Raw genomic sequence first — 23024 nt, 5'->3', positions numbered from 1 at the left:
AATTTACAATCAGTTTGTCAGTTGTCCGCAATTGCTGTAATGTTTCTTGTAGTAAACTTAATTTATTATTATTGTTTTGTTATCATTACTATATCATTATTAATTTAACTGGCTTTGTATTTTGAGGTATGATTTGTCTTACAAATTTCATTATAACAATATTCTAATTATTTAGTTAGAAATTAAGTACATGGAATCACAGATATTAGTTGATTAAGTAGATTCAAAGCAACCTAAGTATTAAAAAAAATACCACTGAATACAATTTTAGGCCCTAATTTAGAGAACATTTCAATCTGAATGAATATGCTAACATGATTTATTCAACTAGCTAGACAAGAATGTTTTTCCTCCTATATATATAGCAAAGCTATAAAAAGGAACTTTGATATCTGCTATTGAATGAATGTTTGTGTCCCTTCTAGAATCGTATATAGGAATTCTAATCCCCAGTGTCATAGTATTTATATCAGAAATGGCACCTTTTAGAAGTAACCAGGTCTTGAGAGTGGAGTCCTCATAAATGGGATCAGTGCCTTATAAGAGACACCGGAGAGCTTGTGCCTTTCCCTCTGATCTTTACCCCATGAGGAAACAATGAGAATACTGCTGCAAACCAGGAAGAGGGCCCACACTAGACACTAATCTATTAGCACTTTGGTCTCAGATTTTCCAGCCTCCAGAACTGTGAAAATTAAATGTCTATTGGATTAGTCATTCAGTCGATGCGAATTTGTTAAAGTTACCTAGAAGAACATAATTTTCTTTTAGAAAACAAAAAAAAAATTGTATATCTTGTATGCTTTTTTGTGTCTTAGTTTTTATTTTCCAATTAAACATACACACTAAGAAATTAAATCTAATGACAACTATTGGTACATAATGTAAATCTACAAAACAATGAAGAAAATGTTATTTAAATTATACAAAAAATCATTTATTTAAAAAACCTGTTTTAATTCTAGCTTAGTTATACACATATATTTAGTACTAATTTACAGTTGTATCTGATACTTAGCAAAGTTGATAGAGCGATATAAATCTTACTAAATATGTTTTAAAAATTGATTCTAGCCACATTAATATAACAGAATTAGTATCCATTTTGTTGTATACTGTGCAGTAACTTTAGATTTATCTTATAAATATCATATTTTACACAGATACCAATAAGGGGAAGCTTATAAGTATAGTGAAATGGAGTCCAGGTGTTAAGGTCCTTTTGGCACTGGGATTGATGATACTCTTCATGACCAGACGATTTCTATTGGTTCATCCAAAGTAACATCATTCGTTGTCAGATTAATATTTAATATCTAAAAAAAAGTAAAATGGCACCTAATTGTTTAATAAGAATAATTTTTAACAAAGATTATATTCATAATTAAATAAATGTTCTATAAGTAAATATGACATTTTTATTTTTTATTTTGATGAATTATTTCAGAGATTTCACAACCATTTAAAAAATTATCTCGCCCAACTCACCCATTATTCAGATGATGAAAATAAATCCCAGAGAGGGGGAATGATTCTCAAAGACAGTGAATAACTAAGATTATTAACCAGTAATATTAATTTCTGTTACCTTACTTTTTCTCCATGAGTCCTACATAAGAAGGTTTTTATACCTGCACTACATATATCTCTATTCTTCCTACCCTGAAATATTATGTAGTCACCTACATGCAAAATTTAGATTAGAAACATAATTCTTTTACATCAAACTTGAAGGGCTTTAGAATGCTCAATTTATTGACAATGATTTCAATTTTGTGTGTTACTTCTTTCACGGGAGAGAATTTCAATTAGAGCATATAAGTACTAATTTTGGAGGAGGCCAATTAAGCAGCTAAGGACAAACAATCATCTGTAGCTATTTTATTTGATGATGTCAGTAAACCTTATTATTGCTCAGTAAATTCGGAATTAGTCATCAATTATGGAAGAGGAGATGAAGAGAAGCAACATTTCTTTAGTACTTATTGAATACCATACACTCTCTTAGGGGTTTTATAGAATTAGTTCTTCACTAAAACATAGCATCACAAGATTTATTTCTCACATTTTATGGTAGAAGAGTTTGGAAAGTTAAATAGTTTTCTTAATATTCATTACCTATGTTTGAAGCTGATTTATCTTATACCAAAACTTAGATTATTTAATATCAAAATGAAAAGCAATAAATAATCACATAGCTTTTTAAAACCTGTACAAAAGGCAACTAGTCACCACTGTTGCTAATAAAATGGTTTAAAGATTGTATTAATACAGGTCATGCTTTGAATATAGTAATTTCCACACACATGGAGAAAAGAAACAAGGCAGAGGGAGAAATTGACCACTCTTTCTTTTTCTCATATATCTATAAAGGCTTGGGAAAAGGTAGGTACTCATAATTAACTTTGTTTTGTTTCAATGTACTTTAAGGAACAATCCACTATTAGTAAAGTTAATATCTTCTTCTGGAATCACTGAGGTAATAAAATATTGCAAAAAGTTTTGCCTTAATATTTAAAATTTTTTGTGAATGTATTTAAAAACCATAGAATGAACTTTTCTTTATGAATGGTGTGTTTTTATGCCAAGTATTTGACCAAAAAAACTTAAAAGAATACTCTTGGTATCTTAAATTATTTAACACTTTAGTTGACAGTATTTAGTTTATTTTTATAGTGAAAATTGTGAGCTTTATTTTTTGCCATTGTAGTGGTTTATAAAGAGCAAGAAAATATACAAGGCAAACCATTCTTTTTTGATCTGTTAAATATTAGTATGTTCAACAAAACTGATTTCTAATATGGTTAACCATTGACTATTTATTATTGGGACATTTGTCTTCTCAGGGACTGAGATCTGACATATAAGAGCATGAAGTAAAGCAATGATTCTCTAACACAAAAATTTAAAAAAAAACAGTAAAATCTTAGAAAGAAGAAAAATGAGGGTGAGGCTCTGGGTTGTCAACTTTTATTTTACCAAGAAAAGATGTTAGATGTACAAAATTATAATTTCTCAAACTTTATATAATTTTAAAAAATAAAAGTATTTTAATAAAAAAGCAATAATTAGTTTCATGTTAAAAGGGAAATCCCATTTGACTACAAAACAACAGTAATAATAGGACAGTTTCAAGTGGATAAAATGGCCTTACAGGTGATGATGAGTATTTAAGATTGTGTCTAAAACATAATTACAATTAGCTAACTAGCTACTGTTTAAGGTAATATTATGGGGAATGACTGATTAATAACTAGTTGTTTTCATTTAACTTGAAACACAAACAGGTATGTGCTCACATATAGTTTTTTGGTTTTATTGTTTTGTTTTGTTTTTTTAAGTGAGAGGAGTGGAGATAGTGAGACAGACTTACTTCTGTATGTGCTTCCACTGAATGATGCCAGCAACTCTCATCTGGAGCTGATGTTCTAATCAACCAAGCTATTTTTAGTACCTGAGGTTGTCCCAGTCAGACCTACCAAGCTATCCTCAGCACCTGGTCGACACTCGACCCAATGCGGGAGGGGAAGAGGGAGAGAAGTGAGAGAGAGAGAGGGGAAGAGAAACAGATGGTTGCTTCTCTTGTGTGCCCTGACCAGGAATCAAACCCAGGACATTCACATGCCAGGCCTACTCTCTGTCCACTAAGCAAATCTGACAGGGCCTACAAATACACATTTTTAGCAATGCAGATATAACCTTAAACTTAGATCAAACATATTTAAACATTAGTTGGTTTCTAGAAGATATATTTTTTGAAATCTACTTTTACAGGACATAGATTCACAAAATTTGAAATTAGAAAGTGCTAAAGAGGTAGTTTACTTGCATATTCTTATTTGATTGCAAAGAAAAAGAAGGCCAAATATTAACTGTTCAAAGTTAAAGACTAATTACTGGCAACAATGGAACTTTAACATAATTCTGATTTCTGGTTCAATCTATGAATTATAGCTTCATACACTTGTATTGCAAATATTCCTGAGTGCTAAAAAACAATACTATAAAATTTGCAAGTATCTTCACATGTATTTTATCTAAGACATATTAAAAGTTGAAATACAGATATTTTATTTTTGAAAAAAATATAAATTTGGCCCTGGCCGGTTGGCTCAGTGGTAGAACGTTGGCCTGGCATGCGGGGGACCCGGGTTCAATTCCCAGCCAGGGCACACAGGAGAAGCGCCCATTTGCTTCTCCACCCCCCCTCTCCTTCCTCTCTGTCTCTCTCTTCCCCTCTCGCAGCCAAGGCTCCATTGGAGCAAAGATGGCCCAGGCGCTGGGGATAGCTCCTTGGCCTCTGCCCCAGGTGCTAGAGTGGCTCTGGTTGCGACGCCAGGGAGGGGCAGAGCATCGCCCCCTGGTGGGCAGAGCGTCGCCCCTGGTGGGTGTGCCAGGTGGATCCCGGTCGGGCGCATACGGGAGTCTGTCTGTCTCTCCCCGTTTCCAGCTTCAGAAAAATACAAATATATATATATATATATATATATATATATATATATATATATATATATATGCACATTACCATTCATGAATGAAAATAATTTAGAGGTTTAAAGTAAGCTTAATCTTGCTTAATTATGTTAGGAGAATTTTAAAATAAATGCCAGTAAATTATATTTGTAAGCCAAGTTGCCAAGAATGATAATATAAAAATAAATATGGAAGTTCAATAAAAATAAACAAGAAAGGTTAAATTTGACACATAGTTATGTTTCTTTTAGGCTGACAAATTAAAGACATCTATATAGATATTTTGAATTGCTCCATTAAAAAATATTTTCTTATGCACTTACCTCCTTATTTGATTCTTGAGTAAATTTAACTGACTCTTTATTTCCTTTATATAGGAGATTAACTTCAATAACAGAAGTCTTTCCTATCCCCCATAAATGGATGAATCCAAGCCTCATTTCATTTATGTTTATATAACCATTTTTCAATATAGTGCTTGTCAAGGTGGTCTATAAGGGCAAGAAATAATTTAAATCCATCATATAAAACAGCAATTTAAACTTTAAAAAATATATATCTGTTAACCAAAATATATTTCACAGTAAAACAAATTGTTTATTTATATGTTTGAAATAAGGTATGTTAATTACTAGAGTATACAAATACAATTTTAATATTATTTATTTAACAAAATTATATATAAATGATCTGAAATTTATACATACCTTATTTAAATTAAATTGTACCAAGAAATATAGGTCTTTTTCATAAGTGTCTGTAAAGAAAGAAATGACACATTTATATTTCTAAAGAACAATATATACTAGTACATTTTGCTTCACTTTCCCTGTATAAAGGGTACCAAAACCATTTATTACATCATATTTAACTTTTTCAAATGCATTCCAGGAATACTAAAAGATATGAAGGGTGATTCTCCAGAAAGGATTGTAAACATAGTGTTTTATTATATAAAATATAATCTTGCTGTATTTAAAATTAATTTGAAAAATAATCTCACACCTATAATGCATTAAGTGCTTGCTATTTGTCAAACTTCTAAATACTTCATGACACTACTCTGAAATATGTGTTATTAGTATTCCCACTATATAGAGGATTAATGTGAGTCCCAGTAAAGTCATATAAATAGCCAAAAGAGAAACCACTAATTGCAGATGCTCTTTTATTTACATCCCAATTGAACCATCAGAAATTGAAAATATCATAAGTTGAAAATGCACTTAATACACCTGAACTGTGAAAATATCTTCACTTAGTCTATCTTACCATAAACATGCTCAGAACACTTACATCGGCATACAGTTAGGCAAAATCATCAAACACAGAACTTATTTTATAAAAAAGTATTGAATACTGAAATTTATTGAATTCAGAAAACACAATATTAAAAAAAAAAACTGGCAACATTGCAGAGTAGCAGTTGTTTAGCCGCATGATCTGAGAGCTGTGGACTGCTGTTGCTCAGCCTCCCAAAGATTATCACACAGCCCATCACAAGTTGTAGTGGAATAATCCACTGCATGGCCTTGGAGGAGAACATAGCCAGCAAGAAAAGCATGTTTTGCCAAGAGAATTGTTTTGTGACTTGAAGGCGGGTCACTGAAGCAGGTCTATGTGACTAAAGGCAGTTGCTGGGCTTTTTTCTCAGTAAAAAAATCTCATAAGATTTCTGTTTCTTTCAAGGTTATCCCTTGAGATAAAGAGAGAAATGTTGTGGAGACCATAGAAGCAATAGTAATTAATGCCTTTTGAGATTGTATTGTTATTAAGCTATCATGCAAGTGTACTCCATGTATCTTTAGTAAAGGTTATGCTTGATGCTATGCCAATTTTTAAGTAAACAAGCTTTTTGAAATCTTGTGAATAAAAATAGGACACAGCGCAAACTCGGCACCATTTGCCTGAACAAGCTGTGGTCCTTTGCTAGTCCACAATGATTTCATCTGCTGATCTCTCTCTCTGCGCCCCTGACTCAACAACAACTAGTTCAGGTAGAGATCAAAATTCAAACTTTGAAGTGTAGTTTCTATTGAATGTGCATCCCTTTTGCACCATTATAAAGCTAAAAAATCCTAAATTGACCCAACATTAAGTCAGGGACCATCTTTGTCATCAAGGTCTGGAAACAAGTCCAGTTTTTCCTGACTATTAAGATTATGTTCCTTGCCTGACCAGGCAGTAGCGCAGTGGATAGAGCATCAGACTGGGATGCAGAAGACCCAGGTTTGAGACCCTGAGGTCGCCAGCTTGAGCATGGGCTCATCTGGTTTGAGCAAAAATTCACCAGCTTGGTGACTGGCTCAAGCAAGGGGTTACTCGGTCTGCTGAAGGCCTATGGTCAAGGCACATATGAGAAAGCAATCAATGAACAACTAAGGTGTCGCAATGCACAACAAAAAACTAATGATTGATGCTTCTCATCTCTCCATTCCTGTCGGTCTGTCCCTGACTATCCCTCACTCTGATTTTCTCTCTGTCACTGAAAAAAAAAAAGATTATGTTCCTTTATAAAACCAAGCAAACATAAGACAGAAATTCAAAAATAGAGTCAAATACTTGATTGAAATAACTGTTAGGATAACATTGAAAGAGCAACACATTTTGATTTCCTTATCCACTTATACACACCAGCACTGTATTCTTTAATTCTCAAAAAAATTGCTTAATTTGAAATGAATTGTGCCTATACTAAAATTAAGTGATATTCTGTCTAAAATATTTTTTCTCTATACTAATGTATGTATGACTTACTTTTTAATTTAAAATATTATATTACATTTAAAGTTGATATTCAATATTATACTATTTCAAGAATATGCATATTGGTTAGACATTTATATAACTTATAAAGTGATCACCTCAGTCAGGCTAATATCCTGGCACCATATGTAATTATTACAATATTATTGACTCTATTTCTTATAATTTTATTTTACATCCTCATGACTATTTTTAATTGCCAATCTGTACTAAATCCTTTCATGTTTTTCATTAACTTCCTAACCCCCTGGGCAACGATCTGTATTTGAATTTGTTTTCTGTATTATGAGTTTGTTTCTCTTTTGATTGCTCACTTATTTGGTTTTTAGATTTCATATATTAGTGAAATCATATGGCATTTGTCTTTCTGTCTGACATATTTTACTTACCATAAAACCCCTTTAGGTCCACTCATGTTGATGCAAATAGTAAGATTTCATTCTTTTTTATGACCAGGTGACATTCTATTGTTTATCTCTAATATTTTTTATACAATTTCTATTTATGGGAATTTAGGTTGCTTCTATATCTTGGCTATTGTATATAAAATGTTCTTCTTTGTTTCATGTTATAGCTTTTGTTTTAAAGTCTATTTTGTCCTACTAAGTATTTCTAGTCAGCTTCTTTTTCATTTGCATGTGTGTTTGCATAAAAAAATCTTTTCCATCTCTTTAATTTTAGTCTCTATGTTTGTCTGTTGATCTGAAATGAGTCTCTTAGAGGCAGCATAGGTATGGGTCTTTTTTTTCCCATTCAGCCACCCTATGTTTTTTGATAGGAGTATTTAATCTATTTATATTTAAAGTAATTATTGATAGATATATAGTTATGACCATTTTATTATTCATATTTTTATCTTTTTTTCTTCTTAAAGAAGTCTCTGTAATATTTATTGTAGTTCTAGTTTGGTCATAATGAATTCTTTCAGCTTTTCTTTTTCTGGAATGCTCTGTAGCTGTCCTTCGATTCTAATGATAGTGTTGTTGGTTAGTGTCATCTTGGTTGCAGATCCTTGCTTTCATCACTTTGAATATTTTGTGCAAATATTTCTGGCCTGAAAGTTTCTGTTGAAGAATGAGCTGACAGTCATTGAGAATTCCTTGTATGTTAATAACTGCTTTCCTCTTGCTACTTTTAAGATTATCTCTTTGTTTTTAAGCCTTGCCATTTTAATTATGATGTGTCTTCATGTAGGCTTCTTTGGGTTCATCTTGTTTGGAACTTTCTGTGCTTCCTAGTCTTGTATGTCTATTTCTTTTGCCAGGTTAGGGTAGTTTTCAGTAATCATTTCTTCAAATAGTTTCTCAATCTATATCTCTCTTTTTTCTCCTTTTGTTAATCCTATGAAGTGAATGTTGTTTTGCTTGATGTTGGTCAGTGGTTACTTAAACTATCCTCATTTTTTAAATTCTTTATACCTTTTGCTGTTTTGTCTGTGTGTTTTCCATTAACTTGTCTTCCAAATCTCTGATTTTATTTTCCGCTTTATCTAACACTATTATTTTTTTTATTCTAGTTCCATTTCTATATTTTTTATCTCTTTGTTGAAGTTCTCATTGAGTGCATTGAACATCTTTATAATCAGAGTTGTGAAGTCTATATCTGGTAAATATTTGCCATCATTTTGTTTAGTTTTTCCTGAAATTTTGGTGTAAATCCAGGTCAGCTGCTTCTTATGCTCTATCCTGGACCACCTGGTAGGAACTACAAGTGTTTTATGGTTGGTAGCTGCCTGAGCTGGACTTGGAGTTGCCTGAAGAAAGCTATTCTGTCAACTGAGGCTGGATGTACATAATTTATTTAATATGCATTTTGAGGTAAAATATTTTAGTCTTAAATTTTAAATAAAGTATTATAGCTTCAGTTTTTAGGTGCAACTTATAAAGAATAGAAGTATGAGACAGAAAACAGAAGTGACAACTATTAAGAAGTTATGAAGAGTTTTGATGTTATTTTCAATGAATAAAAGAAAGATACCACATATGATCTTTTTTATTTTCTTATTTTCCAAGTGATAGCATGAGAGAAAGAGAGACAAACTCCCACATGTGTGCCAACCAGGATCCACTCAACAACCTCTTTCTGGAGCCATGCTCTCAACTGAGGTATTTTTAGTATCTGAGTCTGGGGCTCCACGATGCCATCCCCAATGCCCTAGGTGATATACTTGGACCAATCAAGCCATGGCTTTGAGAAGAGAAGAGAGAGAGAGAGAAGGCAAAGGTGGAGTGGTAGAGAAGCAGATGGTCACTTCTCCTGTGTGCCTTTACTGGGAATTGGGCCTGAGACATCCACATGCCAGGCTAACACTCTACCACTGAATCAACTGACCAGGGGCCAAAGGTAATCTTATTCAAAGGTACACATATATTTATTTCATTCAGATAAGTAGCACAAATTAATATTTTATTGAACTATTATCAAAATCTACTTAATGTACACAAGTTTTAAAATAAATTTGTTTTGATTTATCTTTGAGAAAAGAATATGTCAGCACATAATCATATTTCATAAAAATCTGAATGTACTTAAAGGAGGAAATTATTTAGACGGGTACATAGTAATTAGATTGAAAACTTACTGGGACAGAAAACTGCTTTGAAGATTCTGATCTAATAAATTCAGAGATTCTAAACATTTTCTACATTATTGCTATTTACTCAAAAAATTATGGGAGATTTAAAAAATCTTTATAGTTAAGACCTGGACAGTTGGCTCAGTGTGGTGTGTGGAAGTCCTGGGTTTCATTCCCAGTCAAGGCACACAGGAGAAGCACCCATCTGCTTCTCCACCCTTCCCCCTCTCCTTCCTCTCTGTCTCGCTCTTCCCCTCCTGTAGCAAGGCTCCATTGGAGAAAAGTGGGCCCAGGTGCTGAGGATGGCTCTGGTTGCAATGAAGCAATGCCCCAGATGGGCAGAGCACCACTGCCTGGTGGGCTTGCCAGGTGGATCCTGGTGGGGCACATGCGGGAGTCTATCTCTCTGCCTCCCCATTTCTCATTTCAGAAAAATACTCCCCCCCAAAAAAAATCTTTACATTTAATTATAACAAATATAATGATATTACAAATATAACCAAAAATGTGGATATGATTGGCCATAACCGTTTAGTGTGCCTGCATAAAAACACAAAGAAATATCAAAATTATGCTCAGTGATTTCCAGTGACTAAAAAAATATCTGCAACTAAACTTCAATAGGATAAAGGTCAATAGAGTCTTAGCTAATGTGTTAATGAATGTCCAAGCTCTATAAGCATAGTGTTTTACCTAATTAACACTTCACTTCTAAACCACAATATACAAAGATTATTCTTTTTATTTGAAGAATATTGCTTACTACCATATGATACTTATATCTACTTACTTATATACTTTATTTACTTTTAGATTCTTTCTTACAGTTTCAGTATATTAAGTATGATTTATCTGAAACAATGAAAAATATGGTTTTGCCATTAATACCTCATCTATGCATAATTTATTTAAATTGCAGTGGACTTCCCATGATAATTTCAGCATCATATAGATATTAGTTTTATAAGTAAGGTTTATATAAAGATAATGTTCAGATACCCATCTAGTAGAGCTAGTATTATAAACCTAATCCTCCACCTGTATGATAATCACCTACAGGCATTTACTAGAAGATAGATTCTTGGGCCTCTCCCCAAATTAATTAAATTTGAATGCATCTCAGAATCTGCATTCTTTACACACTATCCAAGGTGAATCTGCTCACAATGGCTGGTAGAGAACACATTGCAAAAAGTTTACCAGTTCAGTTCTATAAATCCTTAAATCTTTCATGACAAAAGTGCTGAGCATTAACAAAAAAACAAATAGCTATAAAATATAGAGACCAAGCTTGAGTTTTCTTTCTGGACTTTCTCATTTTTTGAGGCACCCTTTACATCACTATTATGTACAAATGAAATGCAACTTTTTAGCCCACCTGACCTCATACATAGTGAATGTTTATTATGTGAACAGCACTGGACTAGCTTTTCGGAAAACAAAAATAATTAATATACAATTCCTTCACACACCACACACAATCTTCTAGTTATCCAGCCATTTACCACAGAGGTTAATTATAGTTATATTTAGAATAATAAGAAATTCTTTAAATATTTATAACACTATTTAAAAAACTTACACAGCTATTAAACTATTTTAGCTTTGAACAATATTATGTTTTCATGTTGTTTCCAAAGTACAATAATAGGTATCATAAAAGTAATATAAGGCCCTGGTTGGTTGGCTCAGTGGTAAAGTGTCACCCTGATGTGTGGATTTTCTGGGTTTAATTCCTGGTTAGGCACACAAGAGAAGTGACAATCTGCTTCTGCACCCCTTCCCTTCTGCTTGCTCCCTCTTTGTTTCTCTTTTCCCTCCCAGCAGCCATGGCTCAGTTGTAGCAAGTTGGCCCCAGGTGCTGAGTATAGCTCCATGGCCTCACCTCAGGCATTAAAATAGCTCAATTGTCAAGCAAAAAAATAATGCCCCATGTGGGCAGAGTATCACCCGGTAGAGGCAGGTCAGGACGCATGCAGGAGTCTGTCTCTCTACCTCCCCATTTCTTACTTAAGAAAAAAAGTAATACAATAATCTGTATGCCAGCAATTACATTTATTTACTAAATAGAGCACTCACCTATAGTCTCTCCATCATCCCAAAACAGAGATCCTTTAGCCATCTGACTGTCATCTGCAGCAACAATTAGCTTCATGTAATTTTGTCGACTATAAAAAAGAAATATAATTTTGGAAATATTTATAGAGTAGAATATGCTTTGCTATGACATGACATCCATATAAGTATCCAAGGAAACACAGCTAAGAATATCAATTAAGGGGAATGTAACTGACTTAGACAAAAAAAAAATAAAGCACTTTCCTTTTTCTTATGAGTTCATGAAAATGACATAGACCACAAAATTATTTATATTTAATGAAAAAATGCATGTCTTTTGATCTCAAACATTCATGTAGTATAATAAAAAGTGGCCTCATTTATAATAATTAAAACCATATTCAGTTTATTGACATATTTGTTCTTACTGGTAATCTTGTTTTTATCATTAAATATAAAATTATTTTAATACTTTTTTTATTATTTCACATGTCTTCCTCATATTTCCATATATAAATCACTGAATTATCATTGGCAATTGTTAATAAGAATGTGGAGAGTGCCAAACAAGTTGTAAGTGTTATCATTGTAATGGACAATATTGTTCAAGCTTGTGCTACATAGGTCTGTCTAGGACCAAAATATCTGCTCCCATGCTCACTGTACAAGAGAGTTGGTTTGACAGACTCATGCTGCTGTGGAAGAATTTCTCAGACAAATTATGCTTAGCTATCTGCAGCTCACAATTAAAATGTTAAAGGTTATACTGCTATGGAAGTCTCTTAAAATGTCAGAATATCTAAAATTTAAATTTTAATAGAAACTCATTAATTTTCCATGTAAAAATGTCTTCACGTGAATTATGTGCTTATGGCAGTTCAGTTTACAGGAATAAAAGTATATCTTATTTGTAACATTAAAGCTCTGGTTTAACCCACAGTTTTAAAATATATTTAAAAAGAAATTAAAAATAATTTTACAACTTTATTGCATAACCTATATACAGGTTGGGGCAAAGTGAGTTTGTAGTTGTTTATGTGGAGAGTAACACAATGATTAATAAATAATACAGGAATTACCTGTTTGTTTACTCACGATTGTAAACCTATTTCCCCCACCCTGTATATACCTAACCCAATATCCTATTTACTTTACCCCCAACACACATGCACATGCACAGAGTAAAGTCTCTCTCCTGCTCTCTCATAACAAAAGGATTCTTCAAGAAAAACTAGAATGGTCTCTTCCATGAAGCCCTCATTTTTCACATAAAATAATTTTTCACATTTTTCCTTGATATCATGGTAGAGTATTGATAGAAATGGATTGAAATCATTCCAGAAAACAGAGATTGTTCACACAAACTGGGGCTGAAAACATGTAGATGACCAAAGGAGTGCATACCATATGAGGAGAGACAGGGGGACTAAATCCTCTAGAATCCGAATGTCTAACCCAGGAATTTAGGCAATGGAAACAGAAACTCTTTGGCTGGTATGAAAGATTCACTCTTACATCACTCATAGGAGACACACTCTGAACATATTGCTAAATGAGAGCACAAAAATACCAGGTACACAGTTCTGTGGCTTAGAGCTAATGAAGGTTTTTGTCAGATAATCAGCTATGAATGGTAATGGACAAAGAGATTTGAGTTATCTTTTATCTTCATATGGGGCAAGGCTACTAAGAAACATGTCTGGTTCTTCCATGGGCAATAGTGGATTCCATAGTTTTTGAGAGAAGAGTGAAATCATCAATAAATATCCACATTTTAAATGACTAAAGTGAATCAAAGAATAGTTTACAGGACTAAGAGAGGGTGGCAGAAAAAAGGAAACAAGAAAGATGGAAAGAGGAAGAAATGTGGCAATAATTGCTTAAAGTTTTAAAAATATGTGTTTAAATATAATGTTTTCATAAATTAAATAATATTTATTTCTACATGTTACAGGTAGAAAAAAAATGAGTACTTAGGTAAGGCAGCTATTCAAAGTACAAGAATTCATTTGTCAACACCTTTGCATATTTATACATAACATTAAGTTTTAGGTTATATCTTAGTTTAAAAAACTTTCTTAGTATTAAAGGGAATATGTTTGCAGAAAATTTTCTATAAATCTCTCAAGTTTCTTCATATTTTGCACACAGAGACACTGTTGTTCTCTGAAGTAAACTTTAAAGGGTATTTTAGTTTTTAATTTATTATTTTAAATTTTATTTAGACAATTAAATTTAACAGAGTGACATTGGTCAATCAGAGTAAATAGATTTAGAGAAAACATCTCTGCATCATTTGGACAGTTGATTATGCTGTATACCCATCACCCAAAGGCAGATCATCCTCCGTCACCATATGTTTTGATTTGTCTATGCCCCTCCCTTTACTCCCACTCCCTCCCTCCCTCCCTTCCCTTCCCCCTAGTATCCACAAAACTGAGACTCATGGACATAGATTAAAGTGCAGTGGCTAAAGCGTGTTTTAAAACAAACAGCATTGGAATATAAGGCAGTGTTTTTTATTTAATTATTTTTTTAATCTTTCTAGTATAATAATTCAAAGCAAAAAATGTAAAGGTTTGCCAATATAAGGAAAACTGAGTTTCCTTGAGCTTGGTGTTCCCATGAGACTTCGGAAACTGGGAAAACTGAAGCAAACATAAAGGTCATATGTCTTGGTATGTCATGAGTAAGAGGCTTCTGACCCAGCTCAATAAAATTTGCAGGCTAACCTATGTACTTGGAAATGTTGTACTCTCAGACCCTCCTCAATCCTTCACAATTCTAGACAATGTATCTTAAAATTTAATCTGAACTCTGTAAACATTTTGATTACCTGTGAAATGTGTTTTGAGCAGGCTCTTGACATGGTAGGATGTAACCACCACGAACATGAAGGTTTATTTTATATAAAGGAGCTTCAAATTCATTAAATGTTCCTCTGATACCGATATCTTGGCCCTGGAAATAACAGGGTTGAAAGGAAGAACAAAAGCAGCAAGAAGTAAAATTATTGGTGATATTGGAACTTGAGGAGGCACATTTATAAAATCAAATGACACACTTTCCATTTTAAAATAAAGACACAGACATTTATTCAGAAAATCATATTATTTAAAGCACAGACTCAGTCCTTGGTTTATTAGTAGCTATTAAAATAATTTACAACTGATAGTTTTGGTGGTGTTGACATGCAGAAAACGTACAGGTTTTTGAAAGGTTGCAAAAGTTTGACTGCCACATACATTATTTTAGGGAATACTATTTTTCTTTTAATGATCATTATGCATAGACATTTAAGGGTCATAATCTTTTGGTGTACAACGTGTATTTCCCATTCTTGGTAAAATAAATCAATGACTACAAAAACAACTATGGCAGAATAAATGAATTCTTTCACTATGTTATTTTGATTCAAATATAATTTGCAAAAAATAACTTACTTCTTCTTAATATTATTATTATTTTGTATTTTTCTGAAGTGAGAAGTGGGGAGACAGAGAGACAGACTGCTGCATATGCCCAACCAGAATCCACCCGGCATGTCCACTAGGGGGCGATGCCTTGCCCATCTGGGGCATCGCTCTCTTGCCACCAGAGCCATTCTAGCACCTGAGGCCTCAGTGCCCGGGCCAACTCTGCTCCAATGGTGGGAGGGGAAGAGGAAGAGAGAGTGGGAAGGGTGGAGAAGTAGATGGCTACTTCTTCTTTGTGCCCTGACTGGGAATCAAAGCCAGGACTATCACACACCTGGCTGATGCTCTACCACTGAGCCAACCTGCCAGGGCTTTAACTTACTTAAGTGAAAATGAACCAAAGATGTCATTAAGAAAATGTTAGTATCAAACTTAAACCCATTTCTGTTTAGTTAATTTCCAGAATTCCTTAATTACTTACCGTATGATAATCAAACCACCGAGCATTAGGGACATAGCCTTGTACAACATCAGTATACTGAAATTTAAAAATATAGTAATTAAAAATTTATAAATTAGTAAAAATTATTTTGTGAACAAAAATATGTGGTAGGACTTACAGGATCCAATACAGGGGTAACCATAAATGCTGGGCCCCACAAGAACTGCTTGAATATGTCCCAGGTTGGCTTCTCATTATAGAACCTTGACAAAATATTTATAAATAGTTTAATAAAATAACATTATCTCATCAACTATGAGTTGATGCTTTTCATCTCTCTCCTTTTCTGTCTGTCTGTCCCTGTCTGTCCTCTCTGTCTCTCTTTCACTAAAAAAACAAAAATAAAACTGAAAAATAAATAATGTTTCTGGTTAAGGAGTAAGTCTAGAGCTAATACTATAACTATTCTGGGAAGTTAATAGGGAGATGACAAAGGGAGGGAAAACAGAAATGCAGAGGCAAGAGATTAATAAAGTATTAACAGAAATAAAGAAAAGATTAAGTTTAATAAAGCAACTAGAGATGATAGTTTAAATCTAAAAAGAAGAGATTTGAGCAAATGATTTTTCATCTTATTATTAGAACTTAAGGCATGTTGATCAACTTATTATTTTGGTAATTTTACTTTGGTTACTATTCTTTAATTTGAGTAAAAATATATGCTGTATAATTTTTATTGGTTTATCAATACTACAACAAACAAGTCATATTTTTTAAATACTCTGGTAATATAGGATACACAAGAAGCTGCATACGCTATGATTATTTCAAGAGTTCTTTGTGTTTTTGTTTGAATGTGTGTTTTATTTATTTATTTATTTTACATCTTTAATAAGAATCAGCTAGCATTTGTCTTAAAATTAGAACAAGGTACAATTTTACAACTGTGCTTCATAGAATAAAATTTCAAGTTTTCATGATATATGACTTTTAGCCTTCAAAGAGAATAAAAATAAATTCTTTAATGAGAGTATTAGAACTATTCTAAGATAGCCTATTTGCATACCTACAGAAAAAAGAGATATCATCTTCTTTAGTTAAGAATTTATATATGACTTGACCACGCGGTGGCACAGTAGATAGAGCATCAGACTGGGACATGGAGGACCCAGGTTCAAAACCTCAAGGTTGCCAGCTTGAGTGTTGGCTCATTTGGTTTGAGCAATGCTCAACGGTTTGAGCCCAAAGTCGCTGGGGTTACTTGTTCTGCTGTAGCCCCCCAGTCATGGCACATATGAGAAAGCAATCAATGAACAAGTAAGGAGCCACAACAAAGAATCAATGCTACTCATCTCTCTTCCTTCCTATCTGTCTGTCCCTATCTGTCCCTCTCTCTGTCTCTCTTTGTCTCTGTCACAAAAAATAAAGAATTTATATATGTTAGATGCGTTTAGTTACTGTCAACTTCAATGAATTTAATCATAATATAAAAACAATTTAACTTATGTAAAAAGCTTTTTTAAAATACTCAATGTAATAAGGCAGGGGTCCCCAAACTACGGCCCACGGGCCGAATGCGGCCCCCGGGGACCATTTATCCGGCCTCCACCACACTTCCGGAAGGGGCACCTCTTTCATTGGTGGTCAGTGAGAGGAGCATAGTTCCCATTGAAATACTGGTCAGTTTGTTGATTTAAATTTACTTGTTCTTTATTTTAAATATTGTATTTGTTCCCGTTTTGTTTTGTTTTTTACTTTAAAATAAGATATGTGCAGTGTGCACAGGGATTTGTTAATAGTTTTTTTTTTTATAGTCCAGCCCTCCAATGGTCTGAAGGACAGTGAACTGGCCCCCTGTGTAAAAAGTTTGGGGACCCCTGTAATAAGGTATGCTAATAACCTAAAATAATAGCTGGCATACAGTAAGTGATTCCTAAGAAAAATAATTACTTTTTAGTAACTAATTACTTTGTTTTACTTTAACAGTATAGACTTGTCCATCTAATAGAATATTTCTTTATGAAAATGTTTGTTAACCCAAAATGCATGTTCAAATAACAATGAAAAAATTTCCAATTTAAATAATATTGTACTAAAACTTATCATCAAGTAAATTAAATGAAAGTCATCTCCCTGTAGTAGGAAATTTCACACTTACTCATGCAACAGAGGTCGGATAACAGTGCCACCATGAGCATGAATTTCATGCATCTGTGTATAGAAGTAGGGCAATAAAGTATATCTTATATTTAGAATGTTTTTTGACATTTCAGAAAATGTTTGATTCCAGGAAGCAGGATCTTGTCTCTGAAATAAACCAAATTGAAATAGTCATAAACTGTTGTCTTTGTTTAGATCATAATTCTCAAATACTTTAGAGAATAATTAGAGAATAGTATTAATTCATTATCATGTGCTATATACTATCGTCACAGAAACTCATGCAATAATGTTTCTGTCTCATACATGGAACACAATATTAATATTTAAATGATAAAAATGTAGATTAAGTCCCTGGCTTGACTTAGTTTAAGTTACCATATGTAAAGAACAATTAACATTTGAATAGATGACAAATTCATTGTCATCTATGATAATACATAGTGTCTGAGTAAAACGTTTAAGAAAGAAGTGAAATGTTAGAAAAAAATGGTTTGAAATAGAGGCATGAACATTGTGTGTTCTGAGATATAAATAATGATACTAAAAAACTATGTATGAGGAAGAGAAGACCTAATTAATGTTGGACAAGAGAAAAAAATGCTTAAGTCTTTTCTAGAATACACATTCCAGGTGAAAAAAACTAACATTGAGACTGAAAGGATTTAAAGTCTGTAAAAAATGTATTGCACTAACTGGTTACAAATAATACACAGTTAAAGTTAATAGTATTTTATATTTTATCTTTTCCATGGAAAAAAACAAGACTGCCACATAACTCCAAAGGCAACATTTTCAATGTGTTTGGTTGTTACTAACAGGAATGTAATCCTTAATAGTTGCATCATATCTATGAAGATTGAACTTTTCTTGATTTCAGAAGTAACAATGCTTGAATGATGACTGAGTATTATTACTGTTATAAGTGGTTTTGGAATTAGCACATACTTAAAAAATAAACATTTCAAGAACTACTAAGCTTTATCTGATCCTATTGGAAGTAGTTTCCAAATCAAGTAAGAAGAGATAGAGATTGTATTTGTTTATTGACTTTATCAATATAATACACTTCTTTTAATCTTGTATTTATTAATTTTATTGCAGTGACATTAATAAATCAAGGTACATGTGTTCAGAGAAAACATCTCCAGATTATTTTGACATTTGATTATGTTGCATACCCCTCACCCAAAGTTGTCTTCTGTCGCATTCTATCAGGTTTTCTTTGTGCCCCTCCCCACCCCTTCTCTCTCCTTCAACCCCCTCTCCACTTCCCCACACCACCCCCATTACTATCACATTCTTGTCCATGTCTCTGAGTCTCATTTTTATGTCCGATCTATGTATGGATTCATATAGTTCTTAGTTTTTTCAAATTTACTTATTTCATTCCATATAATGTTATCAAGTTCCATCCATGTTATTGTAAATGATCCAATGTCATCATTTCTTATGGCTGAGTAGTATTCCATAGTGTGTATATATATATATATATATATATATATATATATATATATATATATATATACCAAAGCTTTTTAATCCACTCATCCTCTGATGGACACTTGGGCTGTTTCCAGAACTTTGCTATTGTGAATAATGCTGCCATAAACATGGGGGTGCATTTCTCCTTTTGGAACAGTTCTATAATATTCTCAGGGTATATTCCTAAAAGTGGGTTAGCTGGGTCAAAAGGCAGTTTGATTTTTAATTTTTTGAGAAATCGCCATACTGTTTTCCCCAGAGGTTACACCCATCTGTATTCCCACCAGCAGTGCAGGAGGGTTCCCTTTTCTCCACATCCTCGCCAGCACTTATTCTGTGTTGTTTTGTTGATGAGCACCATTCTGACTGGTGTGAGGCGATATCTCACTATGGTTTTAATTTACATTTCTCTAATGATGAGTGATGTTGAGCATTTTTTCATATGCCTATTGGCCACCTGTGTGTCCTCTTTGGAGAAGTGTCTATTCATTTCTTTCACCGATTTTTGATTGGATTGTTTGTCTTTCTGGTGTTGAGATTTACAAATTCTTTAAAAATTTTGGTTTTTAACCCCTTATCAGACGTATTGTCATATATATTCTCCCATTGTGTAGTTTGTCTTTTTATTCTGTTCTTGTTGTCTTTTGCTGTGCAAAAGCTTTTTAGTTTGATATAGTCCCATTTGTTTATCCTGTCATTTATTTCACTTGCCTGTGGAGATAAATCAGCAAATATATTGCTGCAAGAGATGTCGAAGAGCTTACTGCCTATGTTTTCTTCTAAGATGCATATAGTTTCATGGTTACATTTAAGTCTTTTATCCATTTTGAGTTTCTTTTTGTGAATGGTGTAAGTTGGTGGTCTAGTTTCATTTTTTTGCAGGTAGCTGCCCAATTTTCCCAACACCATTTATTAAAGTGGCTGTCTTTACTCCATTGTATTTTCTTACCTCCTTTGTCAAATATCAGTTGTTTATAGAGCTGTGCGATTATTTCTGGGTTCTCTGTTCTGTTCCATTGATCTATATGCCTGTTCTTATGACAGTACCAGGCTGTTTTGAGTACAATGGCCTTGTAGTATAACTTGATATCAGGAAGTGATATCAAGAATAAGTGACACCTCCCACTTTATTCTTCTTTATTAAGATTCCTGAGGCTATTCTTTTTTGGTCCCACATAAATTTTTGGAATATGTGATTTATATCTTTAAAGTATGTCATTGGTATTTTAATTGGTATTGCATTGAATTTATAAATTGTTTTGGGTAATATAGACATTTTAATGATGTTTATTCTTCCTAACCATAAGCATGGTATATACTTCCCATGTTGTATCTTCCTTGATTTCTTTTATTAATGTTTTATAATTTTCCGAGTACAAGTCTTTAGTCTCCTTGGTTAAATTTACTCCTAGGTACTTTATTTTTTTGGTTGTAATAGTGAAGGGGATTTTTTCCATAATTTCTCTTTCTGACTGTTCATTGTTGATGTATAAAAATGCCTCTGATTTCTGAGTATTAATTTTATATCCTGCCACATTTCTGAATTCATTTATCAGGTCCAGTAGCTTTTTGACTGAGACTTTAGGGTTTTCTATATACAATATCATATCATTTGCAAATAATGATAGCTTTATTTCTTATTTTCCAACTTGAATGCCTTTTATTTCCTCTTCTTGTCTGATTGCTGTGGCTAGGACTTCCAGGACTATGTTGAATAAGAGTGGTGAAAGGGGGCACTCCTGTCTTGTTCCTGATCTTAAGGGTATTGCTTTTAATTTTTGCCCATTGAGTATTATGTTGGCTGTAGGTTTGTCATAGATGACTTTTATCATGTTGAGGTATGTTCCCTGTGTTCCCACATTGTTGAGAGTTTTGATCATGAATGGGTGCTGGATTTATCAAATGCTTTTTCTGCCTCTATTGAAATAATCATGTGGTTTTCTCCTTCCTTTTGTTTATGTGATGAATCACATTGATTGATTGGCAAATATTGTACCAGCCTTGCCTCCTAGAATAAATCCCACGTGATCATGGTGTATGATTTTTTTTCATATATTGCTGGATCCGGTTTGCTAATATTTTGTTGAGAATTTTAGCATCTATATTCATCAGGGATATTGGCCTATAATATTTCTTCTTTGTATTGGCTTTGCCTGGTTTTGAAACCAGTATAATGCTCATCTCATAAAAGGAGCTTGGAAGTCTTTCTTCCTCTTGAATTTTTTGAAATAGTTTGAGAAGAATAGGAGTTAGTTCTTCTTTGAATATTTGGTAGAATTCACTTGTGAAGCCATCAGGCCCCGGACTTTTCTTTGTTGGGAGGTTTTTGATAACTTTTTCGATCTCATTTGTAGTAATTAGTCTGTTTAGGTTTTCTGATTCTTATAGATTGATTTTTGGAAGATTGCATGTTTCAAGGAATTTGTCCATTTCATCTAGGTTGCCTAGTTTTTTGAAATACAGTTTTTCACATTATTTTCTTACAATATTTTGTATTTTTGTTGTGTCAGTTGTTATTTCTCCACTCTCATTTCTAATTTTATTTATTTGAGTCCTCTCTCTTTTTCTTGCTGAGTCTAGTTAAAGGTACAGCAATGTTGTTTACCTGTTCAAAGAATTTGCTCCTAGTTTTTTTGAACTTCTGTATTGTTTTTTTTTTGTTTGTTTAGCTTCTATGTCATTTATTTCAGCTCTGATTTTTATTAGTTCCTTCCTTGTACAACATTTGGGCTTTACTTGCTGTTCTTTTTCTAGTTCTTTTAGACACAGGGTTAAGTTGTTTATTTGAGCTTTTTCTAGCTTCTTAAAGTATGCCTGTAATGCCATGAACTTCCCTCTCAGTACTGCTTTAGCTGTGTCCCATAAATTTTGAGTTGTTGTATGCTCATTATCATTCGTTTCTATGAATCTTTTATATCTTCTTTGATATTATTCTTAATCCATTTGTTATTTAACAACCTGCTATTTAGTTTCCATGTGTTTGAGAATTCATGAGTTTTTCTGTTAAGGTTGATTTCTAGTGTTATGCCATTGTGATCAGAGAGAGTGCTTGATACAATTTCAATCTTCTTAAATTTGTTGAGACCACTTTTATGCCCTAACATATGGTTTATCCTAGAGAATGTACCATCAGCACTTGAAAAGAATGTATATTCTGCTGCTTAGGGTGAAAGGTTCTGAAGATATCTATTCAATCCAGTTGATCTAGTATGTCCTTTAAGTCTGCTGCTTCTTTGTTACTTTTCTTTCTTAGGGATCTATCATTGATGTTAGTGGGGTATTGAAATCCCCTAATATTATAGTATTGCTGTTGATCTTGCCCTTTATATCCATCAAAACCTGCTTTATATATTTAGGTGCTCCTATATTAGGTGCATAGATATTTAAAATAGTTATATCTTCCTGTTGGATTGCTCCCTTTATCATTATATAGTGGCCTTCTTTATCTCTTACTATATCTTTTGTTATAAAGTCCATTTTTGTCTGATATAAGTATTGCTACCCCAGCTTTCTTTTCATTTTCATTAGCATAAAATTTTTTTTTCCATCCTTTTACGTCTATCTATGTTAATCTTTTGTTTTAAGGTGAGTCTCTTATAGACAGCATATGTACAGGTCCTGTTTTCTCATCCATGAAGCTACCCTATGT

At 33.0% G+C, this 23024-nt stretch overlaps 1 protein-coding gene across 3 annotated transcripts in view; it reads right to left on the bottom strand.

Annotated features, from left to right (window-relative positions):
• Positions 1-806: 806 nt before the first annotated feature.
• Positions 807-23024, bottom strand: part of SI (sucrase-isomaltase) — a 140663-nt gene continuing 118445 nt past the window's right edge. For all 3 annotated transcript variants that reach the window (XM_066241417.1, XM_066241420.1, XM_066241419.1), the window contains 8 exons: positions 17889-18037; positions 15909-15993; positions 15770-15826; positions 14709-14833; positions 11894-11982; positions 5181-5230; positions 4797-4964; positions 807-1316 (listed from right to left, as the gene is read on the bottom strand). In XM_066241417.1, the coding sequence (XP_066097514.1) occupies positions 1248-1316; positions 4797-4964; positions 5181-5230; positions 11894-11982; positions 14709-14833; positions 15770-15826; positions 15909-15993; positions 17889-18037 (792 nt within the window). In that variant the 3' untranslated portion in view covers positions 807-1247. The remainder of the gene's footprint in view (positions 1317-4796; positions 4965-5180; positions 5231-11893; positions 11983-14708; positions 14834-15769; positions 15827-15908; positions 15994-17888; positions 18038-23024) is intronic.

This window comes from Saccopteryx bilineata, chromosome 8 (assembly GCF_036850765.1).
Source record: "Saccopteryx bilineata isolate mSacBil1 chromosome 8, mSacBil1_pri_phased_curated, whole genome shotgun sequence".
Taxonomy (NCBI): Eukaryota; Metazoa; Chordata; class Mammalia; order Chiroptera; family Emballonuridae; genus Saccopteryx; species Saccopteryx bilineata.
This window is presented reverse-complemented; position numbering and strand designations above follow the sequence as displayed.